At 42.8% G+C, this 14,196-nt stretch overlaps 1 protein-coding gene across 6 annotated transcripts in view; it reads right to left on the bottom strand.

Moving 5' to 3' along the window:
• The window catches only part of fgfr3 (fibroblast growth factor receptor 3), a 72,977-nt gene that overhangs the window by 21,295 nt on the left and 37,486 nt on the right, over positions 1-14,196 (bottom strand). For all 6 annotated transcript variants that reach the window (XM_083924422.1, XM_083924421.1, XM_083924423.1 and 3 more), the window contains exons 5-7: positions 12,497-12,666; positions 3,279-3,402; positions 2,915-3,105 (exon numbers count right to left, since the gene is read on the bottom strand). In XM_083924422.1, coding sequence (XP_083780548.1) covers positions 2,915-3,105; positions 3,279-3,402; positions 12,497-12,666 — 485 coding nt within the window. The remainder of the gene's footprint in view (positions 1-2,914; positions 3,106-3,278; positions 3,403-12,496; positions 12,667-14,196) is intronic.

Raw genomic sequence — 14,196 nt, 5'->3', positions numbered from 1 at the left:
CCTCTTATGTACAAAGAGAAAAAGTGTTCAATGGCTGTTTCAGACAGTTTCCTAAATCATGAAATACTGTGAATGAGTCTATTTTAAAGGAGTATTGCAACATTTACGGAATATTTTGTTCCCTCTAGTCAGAGCCGGGTTTGCTGTTTCTAGTACTTATGCTAAGCTTATAGCTCCTTTTTGGACACGTTAAACTCGTCAAATATTGTTTGGTTAGTTTATCCACAAAATAAATCTTTCTTTTCTCTGCTCACACGTTTGAAATAAAAAACCTAACCCCAGCTAAGCTAATTGGCTGCTGGCTTGAAACCAAAGTGGTCTAAAAATTCCCAGATAGTTTTATTTTTTTGCACAAGAGGAAATAATCTTTTTTCCCTAAATTTCAACTTTCATGCCAAGTGTTCATAGAATAAATATAATATGTAATGAATGAACCTCGTTACAGGATCCATCAGTGAGACATTGGGGCGATGAGCGTCGCTTGTGCTCCTTAAGTTTGTTAATTAAGGCTTAAAATACAAAATAATCTGTCACTGATGCAGCCTCACTCTTCTATCTTGACATCATTATTTTTTAACTCAACTTAACTCTCTGCTGAATAATGTATTTTTAAAGCCTCAAATCCATCACTTGTCACAGATTTTTTTTGTCTCCTCTCCCTTCTCTTTGTTTCAATTCCACCTCTCATTTCTTTCTCATTCCCTCTGTTTGTCTCCCTGCCTTTCACCCCTCCCTCTCTTTCTCTAAGTCTCTCACCCTCCATCTTTACCCACTACTCTGTCACACATTCTCTCTCTCTCTCTCTCCCTGCTGACTTTGCCCTTCCTTCTGTTCCTCCACTCATTTTTTCCATGGGTTTTTTGGGTGCCTCTTCCCTCTTTCCTCTCTCCTCCTCCTCTTCAAACCACGCGACGCAGCACATCTGACGGCAGTGGCGGTTAACAGAGCCTGTCTCTCTCCCTGCGTTGCCGCCACCACGGCAGTTAACTTAGTCCAAACCAGATGTTTGTTTTATTCCCTCGCTCTCTCTTAGAGGCAGAAAAAAGAAAAGGGAGAGGCCAAATAAGAAAGCAAAAGGCCTTCTTGTTTTTTTTCTCATCACCCCAAATAAAGAAAACACGCCTCTCAGTGGGTTTAGGGTGTTGTCCTCGCGAGGAATGCTTTCTACTCTATTCTTGAACACCAACGCTGCCTGGGGAGGTGATGAGACCTCCAGGAGTTATTCTTTAACTGGAGCAAACCCGTTACGTTTACTTAACCTTTATCTCACCAGGGACAAAACACGCAATGCAGTTTGAACCAGAAAAAACATATCAGAATATCAGGAATCAATGCCAAAGGAATACCTGGAGATGCAAGTCAGGTAGACACAATCTTTCACAGCCTGGCATGTCAGGTGATGTACGTAAGATAGAAAAGTTCAATCCAGAACAAGTAAACACATTGGGCAACAAGATGCAACCTCAATAAATCAAAGCTGTACTACCAGTGTAGCAGGTATGGCTTCAAAATATGACCTTTAAGGTGGATTTATGATTTTGTCATAGTGAGTGCTGCTGTCTCATACATCCGTGTTTTTGTTTGTTGTGTTTGTTCCTGGCATTTTCTTTCCTTCTGTTTGGCCTTTTTCTAATCTCTCAGAAAGTCAAAACGAAGCAGATGTTTGCTGTTGTTGTAAAATTCAATAAGTAAACTTCAGGAAGAAATGCACACATCAGGACTAGGGACGTAACACATTAGTGATCAGATTTGTAGCTATGAGGGCTGCACCACATGCAATTTTTTTTTTTACATTCAAAGCGTCTATTGATGTTTTTAAATGAAGCTTTGAATGCCTTCTGTCATACTTCATGATGTCATAAATGTAAACGAACCACGTAGCCAACCTATCAGGTGTGTGCTCGAGATCAGACTGGAGACGCAACCTCTTAATTGATGGGTGAGTACTTTAGCTTGATTAATCCCTCCAGTTGCCACATTATTTAGATTTTCGTAGTGAAATGAGGAGGTGTCGTACAGATACCTCCCCATTACGACATTGAGAATCAGCCGTTCCTCATCTGTGTTGGTGCTTTCAAAGCGAGCGACAACAATAAATGGAAAAAGTGTGTTCGATAAAAGCTCAGCTCACAATGGTGCACTTTTGGCCTGTCGGGACATTCCCATAGAGAATAAGCTATTAAAGTGATTTGTGTGTCAGTAAGGACACACTGCTCATAGCTTCAGGCTCACAGCAACATTATGCTATGATAGAAATATTTATCTGTAACTGTGCAGAATAAATAGAATTCCCCCCCAAAAATTTGAATATCAATGTCATGAAAGAGGCTTTGAAGCTTTCAACTATTCGGTACAGCCTGAGTAGCTACTGTCAGTTATTCTAATAACAATATTAATACATTTAGAGATACATAATGTTGGAAGTTTGTTGGGGTAGTGCTGTGGCAATCAGTGGGTAAATTCCTTAGCTGTTCCTATGATGGCTGCTTTCACAGTAGGAAAATTGGATCACAAAAATCCACCTTTAATTATTATTTAATCTAATTGAATCCACCTTCATCAGTTCAACTCTAGGATTTCATCTCTTTCTCTCTCAACACTGAAGAAGTGCAGGTGCACATATTAGAACAGACACCATTATAAATATGCATACATTTCTATATGCTGCAGCACGTAGGGAAGTGCAGGTGAGGCTTTTGTTCCCCATAATGGAGGTGTAGTGTTCGAGGAATGAGCTCCTCAATTACACACTGCGGTGAAAAGAGCCTGTGGGCCCTGCAGACCCACCTACTGTAAAGACTCATTACACAAGACATTTAAGGGAGATTAATTATGAGTGAAATTATCATAGGTTGAATCTGCTCCGGGCAGGTGAGAACCCGGGACTCATTAGAGATGTGGGATGAACACCCACCTTCAGGATGTTGACGTAGGGAACGCCGTCGGGGCCGTAGCGGCTGCCGTTGACCTCGATGTGTTTCAGCCACTGGATGTGCGGCTGGGCGTCGCTGTAGACCTTACAGTGGAACTCCACGTCATTGCCCACCACCACCGTCTGATTGGCTGGCAGGCCTGCCTGGAGGATGGGTCTGTGGGGGGAACGCTCTGAGAGAAAGCATGGAGTCATTAGCAGCTGATGTGCTGCAGGAAATGTAGACATATTTTTTTTTTTTTACACCAACAACTCTCGTGGGTTATGCAAAACCACTGGTGCATGTTAATTTATTCGCTGTTTACACAGAATCAGAAGTGAGAGTAAATGTTTTCGTGTTGTTTACCTAGCACATCCAGCTGGTAGGTGTGGGTGATGGCGCCGTACTTGTTCTGCACCACGCAGGTGTAGTTTCCCCGGTCTGACGGCACGGCGCTCTCCATCACCAGACTCCACTGCTGGTGTCTCAGCTGCAGGGGAGGACAGAGGGAGGGGAGAGGAAAGAACAGTCAGGATATGTCATTACAACACAACGAAATTTGTTTGGATACTGAGCCTATTTCAAGAAATCTCATGGGGAGTTTGGTGTTATATTCAAGGCCTGATAGACAAGTGCTTATTCAGTATTTCCACTTATAATATCATACAGTATCAAACCAAATGTATATGTCAGAATATATTAACAGATACAAATAAAATACTGTCGACTTAAATCACAAACCGGAGCTGTCATAGAGCCTCTCTCACTAGAGAGAAAGGCATCCTCTCTAGCGTCAGATGTCTTCCCTTGCCCCTTCCTTTGATAAAAAACATCACAGAGCAGCCAGGATTTGAAAACAGAGCGTACTGTGTGCAGTGAATGTTTACTGAGGTCCAAACACCTTTTGCATAAACATTTCAAATGGTAGTACAACTTTAACCTCCTTGTATTAATTGCACACTGGTTGACGCTGAGCAGGCGTGAAGAGCAGAAAACAATCCTTTGACGCGGTGCAAACGTCTTGATGGGAAACAGCTCGCTGTGCCCACAGCACAAAGACAACTGAGATCAAAAGGATTCAGGAGCAGAGAGCAGTCTGATTAGATCAATTTTTACACCGAAGAAATCTGTACTTGGTCATTCTCAAAATGCAATATTTCTTAACAAATTCCCTAAAAAATGATGTCAAGAGTGTTGAAAACACAATTGCCACAAAGCCCCAAATGTTTAAGGAATCATTTCAACTAATTGATATAGAGAACTTCTCATATGGGATCATTTTAAGAGAGAGCTCAGTAAAAGTCTCTTAAAATCATTTCCTTCTCTCTCCCTGCAGATTTTTTTTATGCACCTCTGAAATTGGCTCCACCGTGCCAGTCAAGAGCAATCCATCCCCAGAGAGTCGAAGGGCAAATTTTGCATAATAACTCAAACCAGGTGTGTGTGGATGGCAGCAGCAGACAGATACTAACTTGACAGATTCAGAAGCCGCTCAGAGGCAGAGTGAGCAGCTCAGCACGGCGAGGCGAGAACAGAGAACCTGCTACGCATCGATAGGCAAGAGTCTCCACGGGCCAAGAGGGACGACCTCCACAGCTTAAGTGGAAACATGCGGCGCAGACGCCCGACGCTGTGCTCACTGCTGCGAGACAAGCGTGGAGTGAACTCCTCCGTAAGAGGTCAGAATTACTAAAGACGGTAGTGAGTGATGTCAACAAAGAGGCTTTTCAGGGTGGAACACTTAACATCACCTGCGTAGGAAAATGTGCCGACCCAGAGAGGGCTTAGTGTTTTCACAAACGTTTAACCCCACGAGTTTAGGTAGGAGGCCAGCCATTCACAGAACGTATATATTTAAGGATCACACTCTTCTCCCCTCCTTCTCCTCCCTCTGTCTTACAGTATACACTCCTTGACTCTCTCTCTTGGAGGCACATGCGGAAAATAATGTAACAGTGTAAATATTATGCCTGTGTGTGCTTTCTGCAGTTGCATGGTAACATAGACCAGGCAGCCCCCGCTCAACGCTGGCAAATGGTTTTTTGAGAGGGGTTGGCTCCACCCCGTCTACCCCTCTCAGAGCCGGGGAGTCAAACTGAAGTCAATGGCTGCTCTCATGAGCAGATGAGTGACGCCTTCTGCTGTGGTCGCTCAGCCCGAGCTGAGCACAGAGAAGTGGTGGTGGGGGGGTGGAGAAAAAAGCGGCGACGCATGAGGAGGGAATCTAGAAGGTGGTAAAATACGAGCTCAAGTCGATGCTCAGAAGCCAAGACCACCAACAGAAAGAGAAAGAAACTGTGATCAGAGTTATGGTTTTATTTAGGTCTCCGTTTCATAAAACAGACCTCATAATAGAGAGCCACGGAAGGTACATTTACTTAAGTCCTGTGTTGCTTTTGTGGTACTGGCAATTTGAAGTACCTTTTCATTTTCACTAAATGCATCTGACAGCTGTAGTTACTGTGCAGATTTTACATTTAACTTAAGATGATTATGGCTGCTGTCAAGGAAAAAAACTTCCATAATCATAGTTTATTTTCAGCTCGACACAAACATGTATTTTTGATACAATCTGGAGAGCAGCATGTACTTTCCCCAAGCACTTCCACTGAGTAATAAGACATTTCTATGATGTTTTGTGTGTAAAACTTGTTCTTTTATTTATCTTAAATCAAAACAATGCAACGTTTGAAAGTCCAAAAACCACTACTTTCTACTTAAAAATGAAAAAGTTGAATTCCTAAGCAATAAAACACACTCCTATCCAGCTGTATACACTCAAACATGATGCTGTTACAACCTCGCTTTGATTGTAAAAACAGTAGATCATTTGATATTGTTGTATAATCGACTTTAACTGAGTCACTTCATTGGCTTTTGAGTCTCAATCTGATGTCATAACATTATTGATCCACCATTATCCTGTAACTGCCACTTTCAAAAAAAGTTTCTTGCTTTAAAAATAAAAAATCTGGACTTTTACCACCACCACTGTTGTAACTGTTTAAAGTGTTTGATTTTCAAATGCAACATTAATATTAACTTTGAGTGACATTTCCACTTTAATTCCCCTCTGTCTTTCCCTTTGCACATTTAATTATTTTCTCCACACATGCCACTTGCTTTTATGACCATGTTACACTGGCTAACCCCTGTTGAACCTGCAGCATTAGTCCCCAAACGTGATAATCCCATTCATTCCAATCATGCCAGATTCCAAACAGAATTAAATTATTAAGGAGCTTACGTTAGAGTCATACAAGGCTTTAAAGGTTTTAGGGCTTTGGCTGTGGACCTACAGAAGGGCACAAGCCATGGGAATGGACAGAGAGTTTCACACTGCAAAAAGTGTGCATCTGAAGGAGACGTTCAATGGACACGCAGTCTTTAAGTAGAGGAAAGAGAAAAGAGGAGTAGGTCGGGATTGGTATTGAATTCAGCATTTTGTGCATGAAATATCTTGACACAAATAAAGTTATCCGCCTTATTTTAAGATATTTCTGCTTGCTTTAAAGAGCCTGCCATGGAAACGGTGAAGTTACCTCACCCTGTTGGCACATTATTTTGCTTACTTTAATCAAAACAAGAATTCACTACTCCACTGCCATATTAAATGCTTCATAAAGACACAGACATTTTTTGCAGTGTGGCAGTTGTCTGAGAAAACACAGGAAGCTCTGCTCCTTTTATAGTCCAAACCCTCCGTCTTCACCTCGCAAAATAGCCCTGTCAGAACCGGCGGGGCCAGTTACCAGAATTTATGACTGTGTCAGAGCGGAGCAGTGGCCCAGATCTGTGCTACCGTCTAATTTGACCTACAGAGAAAGCGGAAACAGATAGAAGCGGCCCTAAGGGCTTGCTATTAAAGCTGGCAAAGTTTGTGGGTCTGAGTTTGGCTCCTCGTGCCACTGCATCAACATCGAGGAGAAGACTGTAAAATTGGTCGTTTGAGAGTTTAAAGGAGAAGAAAATGGGTGAGAAAACCAAATAAACAGGATAATCTTTCTTTTGATATCCCTGGCGGATTTGGGTAAAACGACAGGGGAGAAAGGTGAATGACCGTGGAAAGTTGAAAATTAAAAAGAGCCAAAAATAATCTTGCAAAGTGTAGAAATTCCTACGCGACCCACAGAGACTCACAATCCAAGGCTGTGTTAAAACGCGGATTTAAAGTGCTTAAAGTCTTAAAAAGTAACAGTGTGAAGCCAGTTTAAGAGCCCTACCTTGGAAACCTGTCAAAACAGGGATTGAAAACTCAGTTAAGGGCCGAGCGACCTGGACGAAATGAAACACAATAATTACATTGTCAACTTTTGTTTTGCTTGTGCCGCTGCAGTTTAGCATGAACACAATAAAATCCCTTACACCATATGTGGCAGCATACAACAGCATTGGCTTTGGCTGTCAAAGACCCGGGCCGGCTCAATAGGCTGGCGACACGCCCACCTCTCCCCAGATCCATCTGATGGCTCAATAGAGAGGTGAACTTTAACCTTTAGGCCCTGCCCTTCCATTATGGAGGGAGGCTCTGAGCACCACAGTTGTCTGGGAAGGCGCACAATGCTCCGGCATGTCGCCCTGCTGGAATTTTATTTTCCATTTTACAAATGAGCCACACATCCTATTTACCGTTTCATTTAGTTTCAACAAACGTACCGTTTAGTTCTCTGTGTAGCATTTCAATAGACTTACAAAGCGCTTGTAAGACAGAACTGAATGTCTGTGTCCTCATTGGGGGAAAAATACACCGAGAAGATGTTAGAGTGGAACTATACAGGTCTGTCAGACTGGATAATCAGAGGATTTGTCCGATCTGGGCTTTTAAGAGTGAGAATTATACTACCAATACTGACATTTTCACACTAAAGTCAGCATTACGCCCCCCCCCCAAAAAAAACAAAACAAAACAAAAACAAAAAAAACATGAATTTGAGGTAAAGCAAGTGCAAAAGCACCCAGACACCATCACAGGACAATCCACTGCAAACACAACGTGACCCACACGAACATCCTCCAAAAATAAAACATTACTGCCCTAAAAAGTCCTTTAAAAGTTCCTTAGACAAAATATTCTTCAAAATAATGAACCAACATAAAATCCATAAAGCAAATCCAACTGAATATGAGAGACTTTCTGTAGGAAGTGATGCTGTTATTTATCTCTTCATATCTTACAAAAGAAATGATATTTCAGGCCTGTTTGAAAGATGTTATTAAAATGGTTTCTTCAAGGAACCAAGTGGAACATGGTGCTACCTTAGAAAAGGCCACTTTCAACCACTCCAGTGTGAAGACAGGAGGTGTTTTCTACGGCAGGTAATAGACCCTAATGGTCCCGTCCGTTACTTTCTCTCTGAAGTAAATGACTGTTCTGGTAGGCGGTGTTGAGGGGAGAGGACTCCATGGTGCTGATCAGCAAGGATCAGTTACAGTCACTAACAGTTTCTCTCACACACACACACACACACACACACACACACACACACACACACACACACACACACACACACACACACACACACACACACACACACACACACACACACACACACACACACACACACACACACACACACACACACACACACACACACACACACACAGACACACACACACACACACACACACACACACAGCCCTGAGAGACGGGTGACAAAATCATCCCATCACCCATCCAAACCTTTAAAATCAGACACGGTCCTGATTCATTCAGCTGAAATTAACCACGGCTGTCAAATCAGAAATAATCTTGTCATTTCAATACGGATGCCGGAGGAAAGACAGCTTCACCTTGAGGACCCCGCAGGAGGAATAGAGTCTTTAGAAGGCCATTGTCAGGCTGTCAGTACCCGGGTTGCTCCCATCTAACCCCCAACCCTGCAAGATGAACTCATCACAGGCAGATGTGAGGTGGGGCGATGAGGGCTGTGACACGGAGAGTGTGAATGCAAAAAAAAAAAAAAAGAATGTATGTCCTGACAACAGACTGTTGCATTCTGTGTATCACGTGTGTCATCTACACAGTGACGATTCAATCTTCAGCCAATTCAAAAAAGACTTAATACTGTTTTTTAGGTTTCCTCTTGCTTTATGCCCTTTAAAAATATCTGTGACTTAATTGTATTACTAAAGTAATACAAGTGACCAACAATGGGTTAAACCAAACTAACTAAAAATCAACTAGTGAACAGCAAATGATGCATTTTATGTTTCCTGCACTTTCCACAGCACAGTGATTTTTCTAAAAAAGATCATGAACTGACTGAGATGGTAGTTAGCACGAGCAGCATTAGCCACCATGACTGAAAGGACACTAGTTATTCATTCAACCTTTACACAGAAACGTTAAAGAAGAAAAGGAATCAAGATGCCGCAGTGCTTGTCAGTGTGTGCGACTGACAGGCGATCTAAATGCAGAGCACACACATTAACATGCACGTATGGCAGGAGGAAAAAAAGGAGCTGAGGGGTAACGATGTTAAAAATTAAGTGACAATATAATGGTATTAGACACATCACTCACACATAATTGAAGATAACGTGAATTTATTTTCAGTGCACCTGTCTGTCAATTACCTTCATTGCATTAAAAAGAAGAAAACGTTACTGATGAGTTCTTTAAAATATACTTTTGAACTGACTGAGCTCCACAGACACAGTTTCATTCACCTCCATTGTTTGGGGCAGGGTTGCGGTGGGGTTAGCAGAGGTTTTGACATTAAAGATGGGTGAAGCTGTTACCCCTGACCCCTCTGAAGCCCGGTGGTGTCACAGGCTTGTCTGTCACCCAGCACCCTGATTCTATAGAGGGTGACCTCTCCGTTCACCTCCCTCAAGGCCAACAGCGGCCACATGGTGACTGGCTAACTGGATTTTAAAACAACTCTGGGACAGGAGGGAGGGGAGGAGGAGCATGTGATAGCATCTTGATAAAGACACACAGAGGGACGTCTCAATAACTGCCACCTCCTGTCTTACATCTCCATCACACTAAATACATGAGTTAATGGTGACTTTGGAGTTGCACTTGCTTCAGATAAGAAATGTCATCAGTTAAAATTTCAGTTAAAAACTGAAAAGAGAATAAGAACTGGAGACATGTCTCAACAAGGCATGAGTCAATTCTTGACATATCTATTAGAACGAGACTAAATGTGATCAAAAGAGTACCTTGTAATCAGAAAATTAACATTTTTCACTGGCAGAAACACTGGATTATTTGTTTCATTGATGAGTTAAGGGTTAAGTGGCTTTTAAAACATAAAGTCTGCAAGTTATATAAAGCCAAGAAAACTTTCTGGCCTGTTTGTATTTCTTTAAACCAATCACAATCGTCTTGGCCAATGCTAGGCCCCGGATGTTGTGCAGTGCCCTTGCAAAAAATAAATAAATAGTGGAAATAGCTGAAGAGGAGGAGACTCGGTAAATGGTAAAAGAAGTCAATTTTTTTTTATGAGAAAAAAAAAAAGGATTTCATAAAATCCGATTGTGTGTAGAAAAGTAGATATGATGCCATTAAAACGTTTTTATAGTGTACAACTATCTTTCTTCTGCCGCGTTTATAAACCCAAGGTCAATGGCAAGCATCTCTGACATTATCCAGAATCAGTTCAACACCGCAAATATAACATGTCCCGCTTGGCTGGACACCTACATACTTTACAGCACCATGAGTGCCTATACTTTCAGCATGGGTGGCCACAGTGGGAACTAAACCCACAGCAATAGTTGGTGCCAAGTTCTATCCGCTGAGCTATACGGAGCGGAAAATGTACAGGAATTTGTATGGGTGGCTTGTTGACAACTTAGTGTCACGGCTCATCGTGACACAACTCAGTACAAGGCCAACAGGACCTCACATACAACGTAAAGGCTCACTATGGATAGTTAGCTATACATATCACTCTCTAATTATACATGTAACATTGCATATGTTAAAGCACGGTAGTGCACAAAATGGTCACTGCTGCAGAGGGAAATAAAGTGTGTGATAAGCGCTGCAGAGTCTACCTTGAGACATTCTACTGATTACCCTGACCTAATATCTTAACGCAGCATCACTCTCCACACAAACGTCTTTATTGCACTTGTTAACGTGCCATTGGTGAGCCATTTTCTACACAAAAAGGACACTTAAGGGAAGAAAGAAGAAGTCGGAGATTTGGCGAACAGATGGAACCAATATCGAAGTGCTTTTACTGGTCAGTTTGGGATTCATTTGCTGCTAACAACGCAGGAACAAACTTTGTCATCAGCGAATCTTTACGCATACTAAACATGCTAAAAGTTGCTGTTGGGCAGCCTCTCCAGTGTGAGCTGGAGTGTCCTGAGGGCTGGTGACAGGTGTGTGTGTGTGTGTGTGTGTGTGTGTGTGTGTGTGTGTGTGTGTGTGTATTTGTGTGTGAGGGAGAGAGAGAGGGAGAGAGAGAGTGGGGACAGAGGGAGGGAGACAACTGCTGTTGGTCTGCTGGGAGCAGATGTTGGAGATCTCTGTAAACTGTTAATAGCTGCAGGATCTCATTACATTTAACTCTTTAAATGCCAAACCTCCACTGGGGAGAAAGTGTCTCTCATTGCTCCATTACCAGCCTGACACACAACACTTTACTCTGCTGAAGTTAGAAGATGGAACTTCAGTGTCACAGAAGAAGATATAATTAAATTGCCACTTTTCCTCTTTTCAAACACAACATCAAAAAGAGAATTTTTGAAAATGTTAATGGAGCACTTTGCATTAAAACTGTGTGAAAGTCAGTAATGTCTGTTCAATTTCTACAGGTAAATTGTCTCCCCTCATCATCACTTCACTGAGGCAGTGTGAGAACTGAGGGGGACGGAGAGTTCAGAACGCTTCCGGGGCATCATTTTAGATGTCATTCATTTTCAGTTTATTTTCAACCAAAACACACATTTTGACTGTTTGAATTCCGATGTTCTCACTACACTGATTTTGTCTTTTAATCCTACAGCTCAGGGCCATTAAAGGAACACAACAGTAAACCAAACCCTGTTACTTTAAGCAGTGCCATTCCACATGAGAGCCCAGTGTTTAGAGTGAATCTGATGACAAAACTGAGTACAACAGCTGTTTGCTGCACTGCATTACTGTCAACATTGAGCTATCACGCGAGCATGCATGTTTCTGTGTCCCACTCTGTTTTCAGGGCAGCAGTTCGAACCTCAACATTTATTTTGGTCAGCTCAGCCGGGGCTAAGAGCGGCCTGAGTCCTGCTAGGGGCGTCCAGCCCGGCGGTAAGTTTCCTGACCTTTATTTACCGTGAGAAGATTCACAGAGCATGAGCGCTCTTTCAGCACTCTGCTTCACACTCTTCCAGTTATAGCTGCTCACACCAGGGAGCATCTCTTCACTAACATTGATCTACTGATGGACACACAGCAGCTCTACTGGACTAGCAGGGGATTAAGATGCCTTGCTAAAAAGCACTCAGATGGTAGTTGAAGGCGGGCAGAGCATCACCTCCTGCTGGCCGATTATTTTGGAGCTGGTGTGAGGATTTGAATCTTTCAGTCACCGCTCCTGTAACCTTGAAGTGTTAACACATTTGAAGTAAAGTTCTCTCACCTTGATACCTCCCATCCTCTGCTCTCCCTTGAAATCTTTGCCGTTCTTCAGCCAGTGGATGGTCGGCATGGGGTTTCCAGACGCGGCGCAGCGGAACTTGACGGTGTTGGCGGCGGGAACAGCCAGGAGCTTCTTGTCCATCCGATCAGGCCTGGTCCAATATGGAGCTTCTGTTGGTGAAACACAAAACAGAGTGTTGTGTCAGTGGAAAAACGACTTAATACAGAACATAAGCTCTATTAGGATCTAACTTTTAATGGAGACGTTAAGGCAGTGCTGACACATCTCAGGGGTCTGAATCCTGACCACTGAAACGGTAGTTAAAATGATCCCCTTCAAAGTGTCAATGTGTTATGTAGCTGGGACCAAACCTAGTCGATTGTACCGCGTCAAAACCTGAGACTCATTTTTGTGGCTTGAATATGACTTGCTCTGCCAAGTGGTACCCCTTTCTTGTCCTAACGAGTCAGTCCCTTGCTTTCCATTTTTATGGTATAATCTAAAAGCACAGAGTTTTGTTGAAAAGACCCTCCAGGAATTCATAGCTACATGTTTCTATAATCGCTAAAAGATGGCACAGACGGTACAACTTGCTCCTCTGCCCTGTCTTCAAATTGGTCCATCTTGGATGCGTTATGTACTTTGCCAGAGCAGATGTGAGGTTGTGGTTTCACTGGAGGTCTTCCCTCGCCGCTCTGATAAACAACATACAGTACCTACACCCATTTTTCTCCATTGTCAAGCCCACCATTCTGTCTCAGGAGAAACAGTTAAGTTCAATATGCGTAAACGGTGTAAAACGCAGTTTGACGGATGTTGAAAAGACACAAACGGCTGCGTGAAGCGTCACGAGGACCAAACAAAGCTTATCATCGTCTTCCCCTTGATAACAATACAACTGTTCATTTGAATCGCCCGATCCTGAGAGTTTGGAAACCTGTCAGGGCGATTTATTGAGTTGTATTGAGAAGACGGCGGACAAAGAGAGTGTAGCGAGTCAGAGGGGCCTATTGTTCCTGCTGTGTGGGTGTGGAGGGTGAGAGCACTGAGGCATGGCTCACTCACTCTCTTTATAGGTCTGTGTGAGTGTGTGTTTCCCAGGACAAAAGCTGGGGAGGTGGCTGACCGGTCATCAGATGTCTCTTTTACCTTCTAGATGCAGGAGCAGAGAGAGGAGCTAATTACCATCTCAATGTCTGCGCTTGTGTGTGTGTGTTTGTGTGAGTATGTGTGTGTTTTCAGACTTGGGTCGAACAACAGTTAAGGAGTAATTCTCACCCTCGAGCACCACATGGGCGAGTTTTTATTAGGTGAGATGTCAATGAGACGGTGTCCTCCTTAGAATAAAGTATCCATCTGCGATTGGTTCTGATCTACAGAATGTGTGTGTGTGTGTGTGTGTGTGTGTGTTTATCATAATACTTTGGGTGTTCTGATATATTTCTGACACACATTTCTTTGGCTCCTTCCATCAAACTTTGGCTTCGGCTTCACAGAGTAATTACAACCAGACCAGGAGAGGGATTCAGTGATGAAAGACACAGACGTATCTTCTTAGAAAGCAAACAATCTCTCTCTCTCTCAAGCAGACTGTGTACGCAGTGTGTGTGTGTGATTGTGTTTGTTTACAAACTCTAATGGAGCAGCTGAACACCGCTCCCTGCTTGAGTTAGACTCCCCAGTTCGCTAAGACAAACGCT

Source organism: Echiichthys vipera, assembly GCF_963691815.1.
Source record: "Echiichthys vipera genome assembly, chromosome: 12".
Classification (NCBI taxonomy): domain Eukaryota; kingdom Metazoa; phylum Chordata; class Actinopteri; order Perciformes; family Trachinidae; genus Echiichthys; species Echiichthys vipera.
Note: the sequence above shows the minus strand (reverse complement) of the source record. Positions and strands in the feature narration are given on the sequence as shown.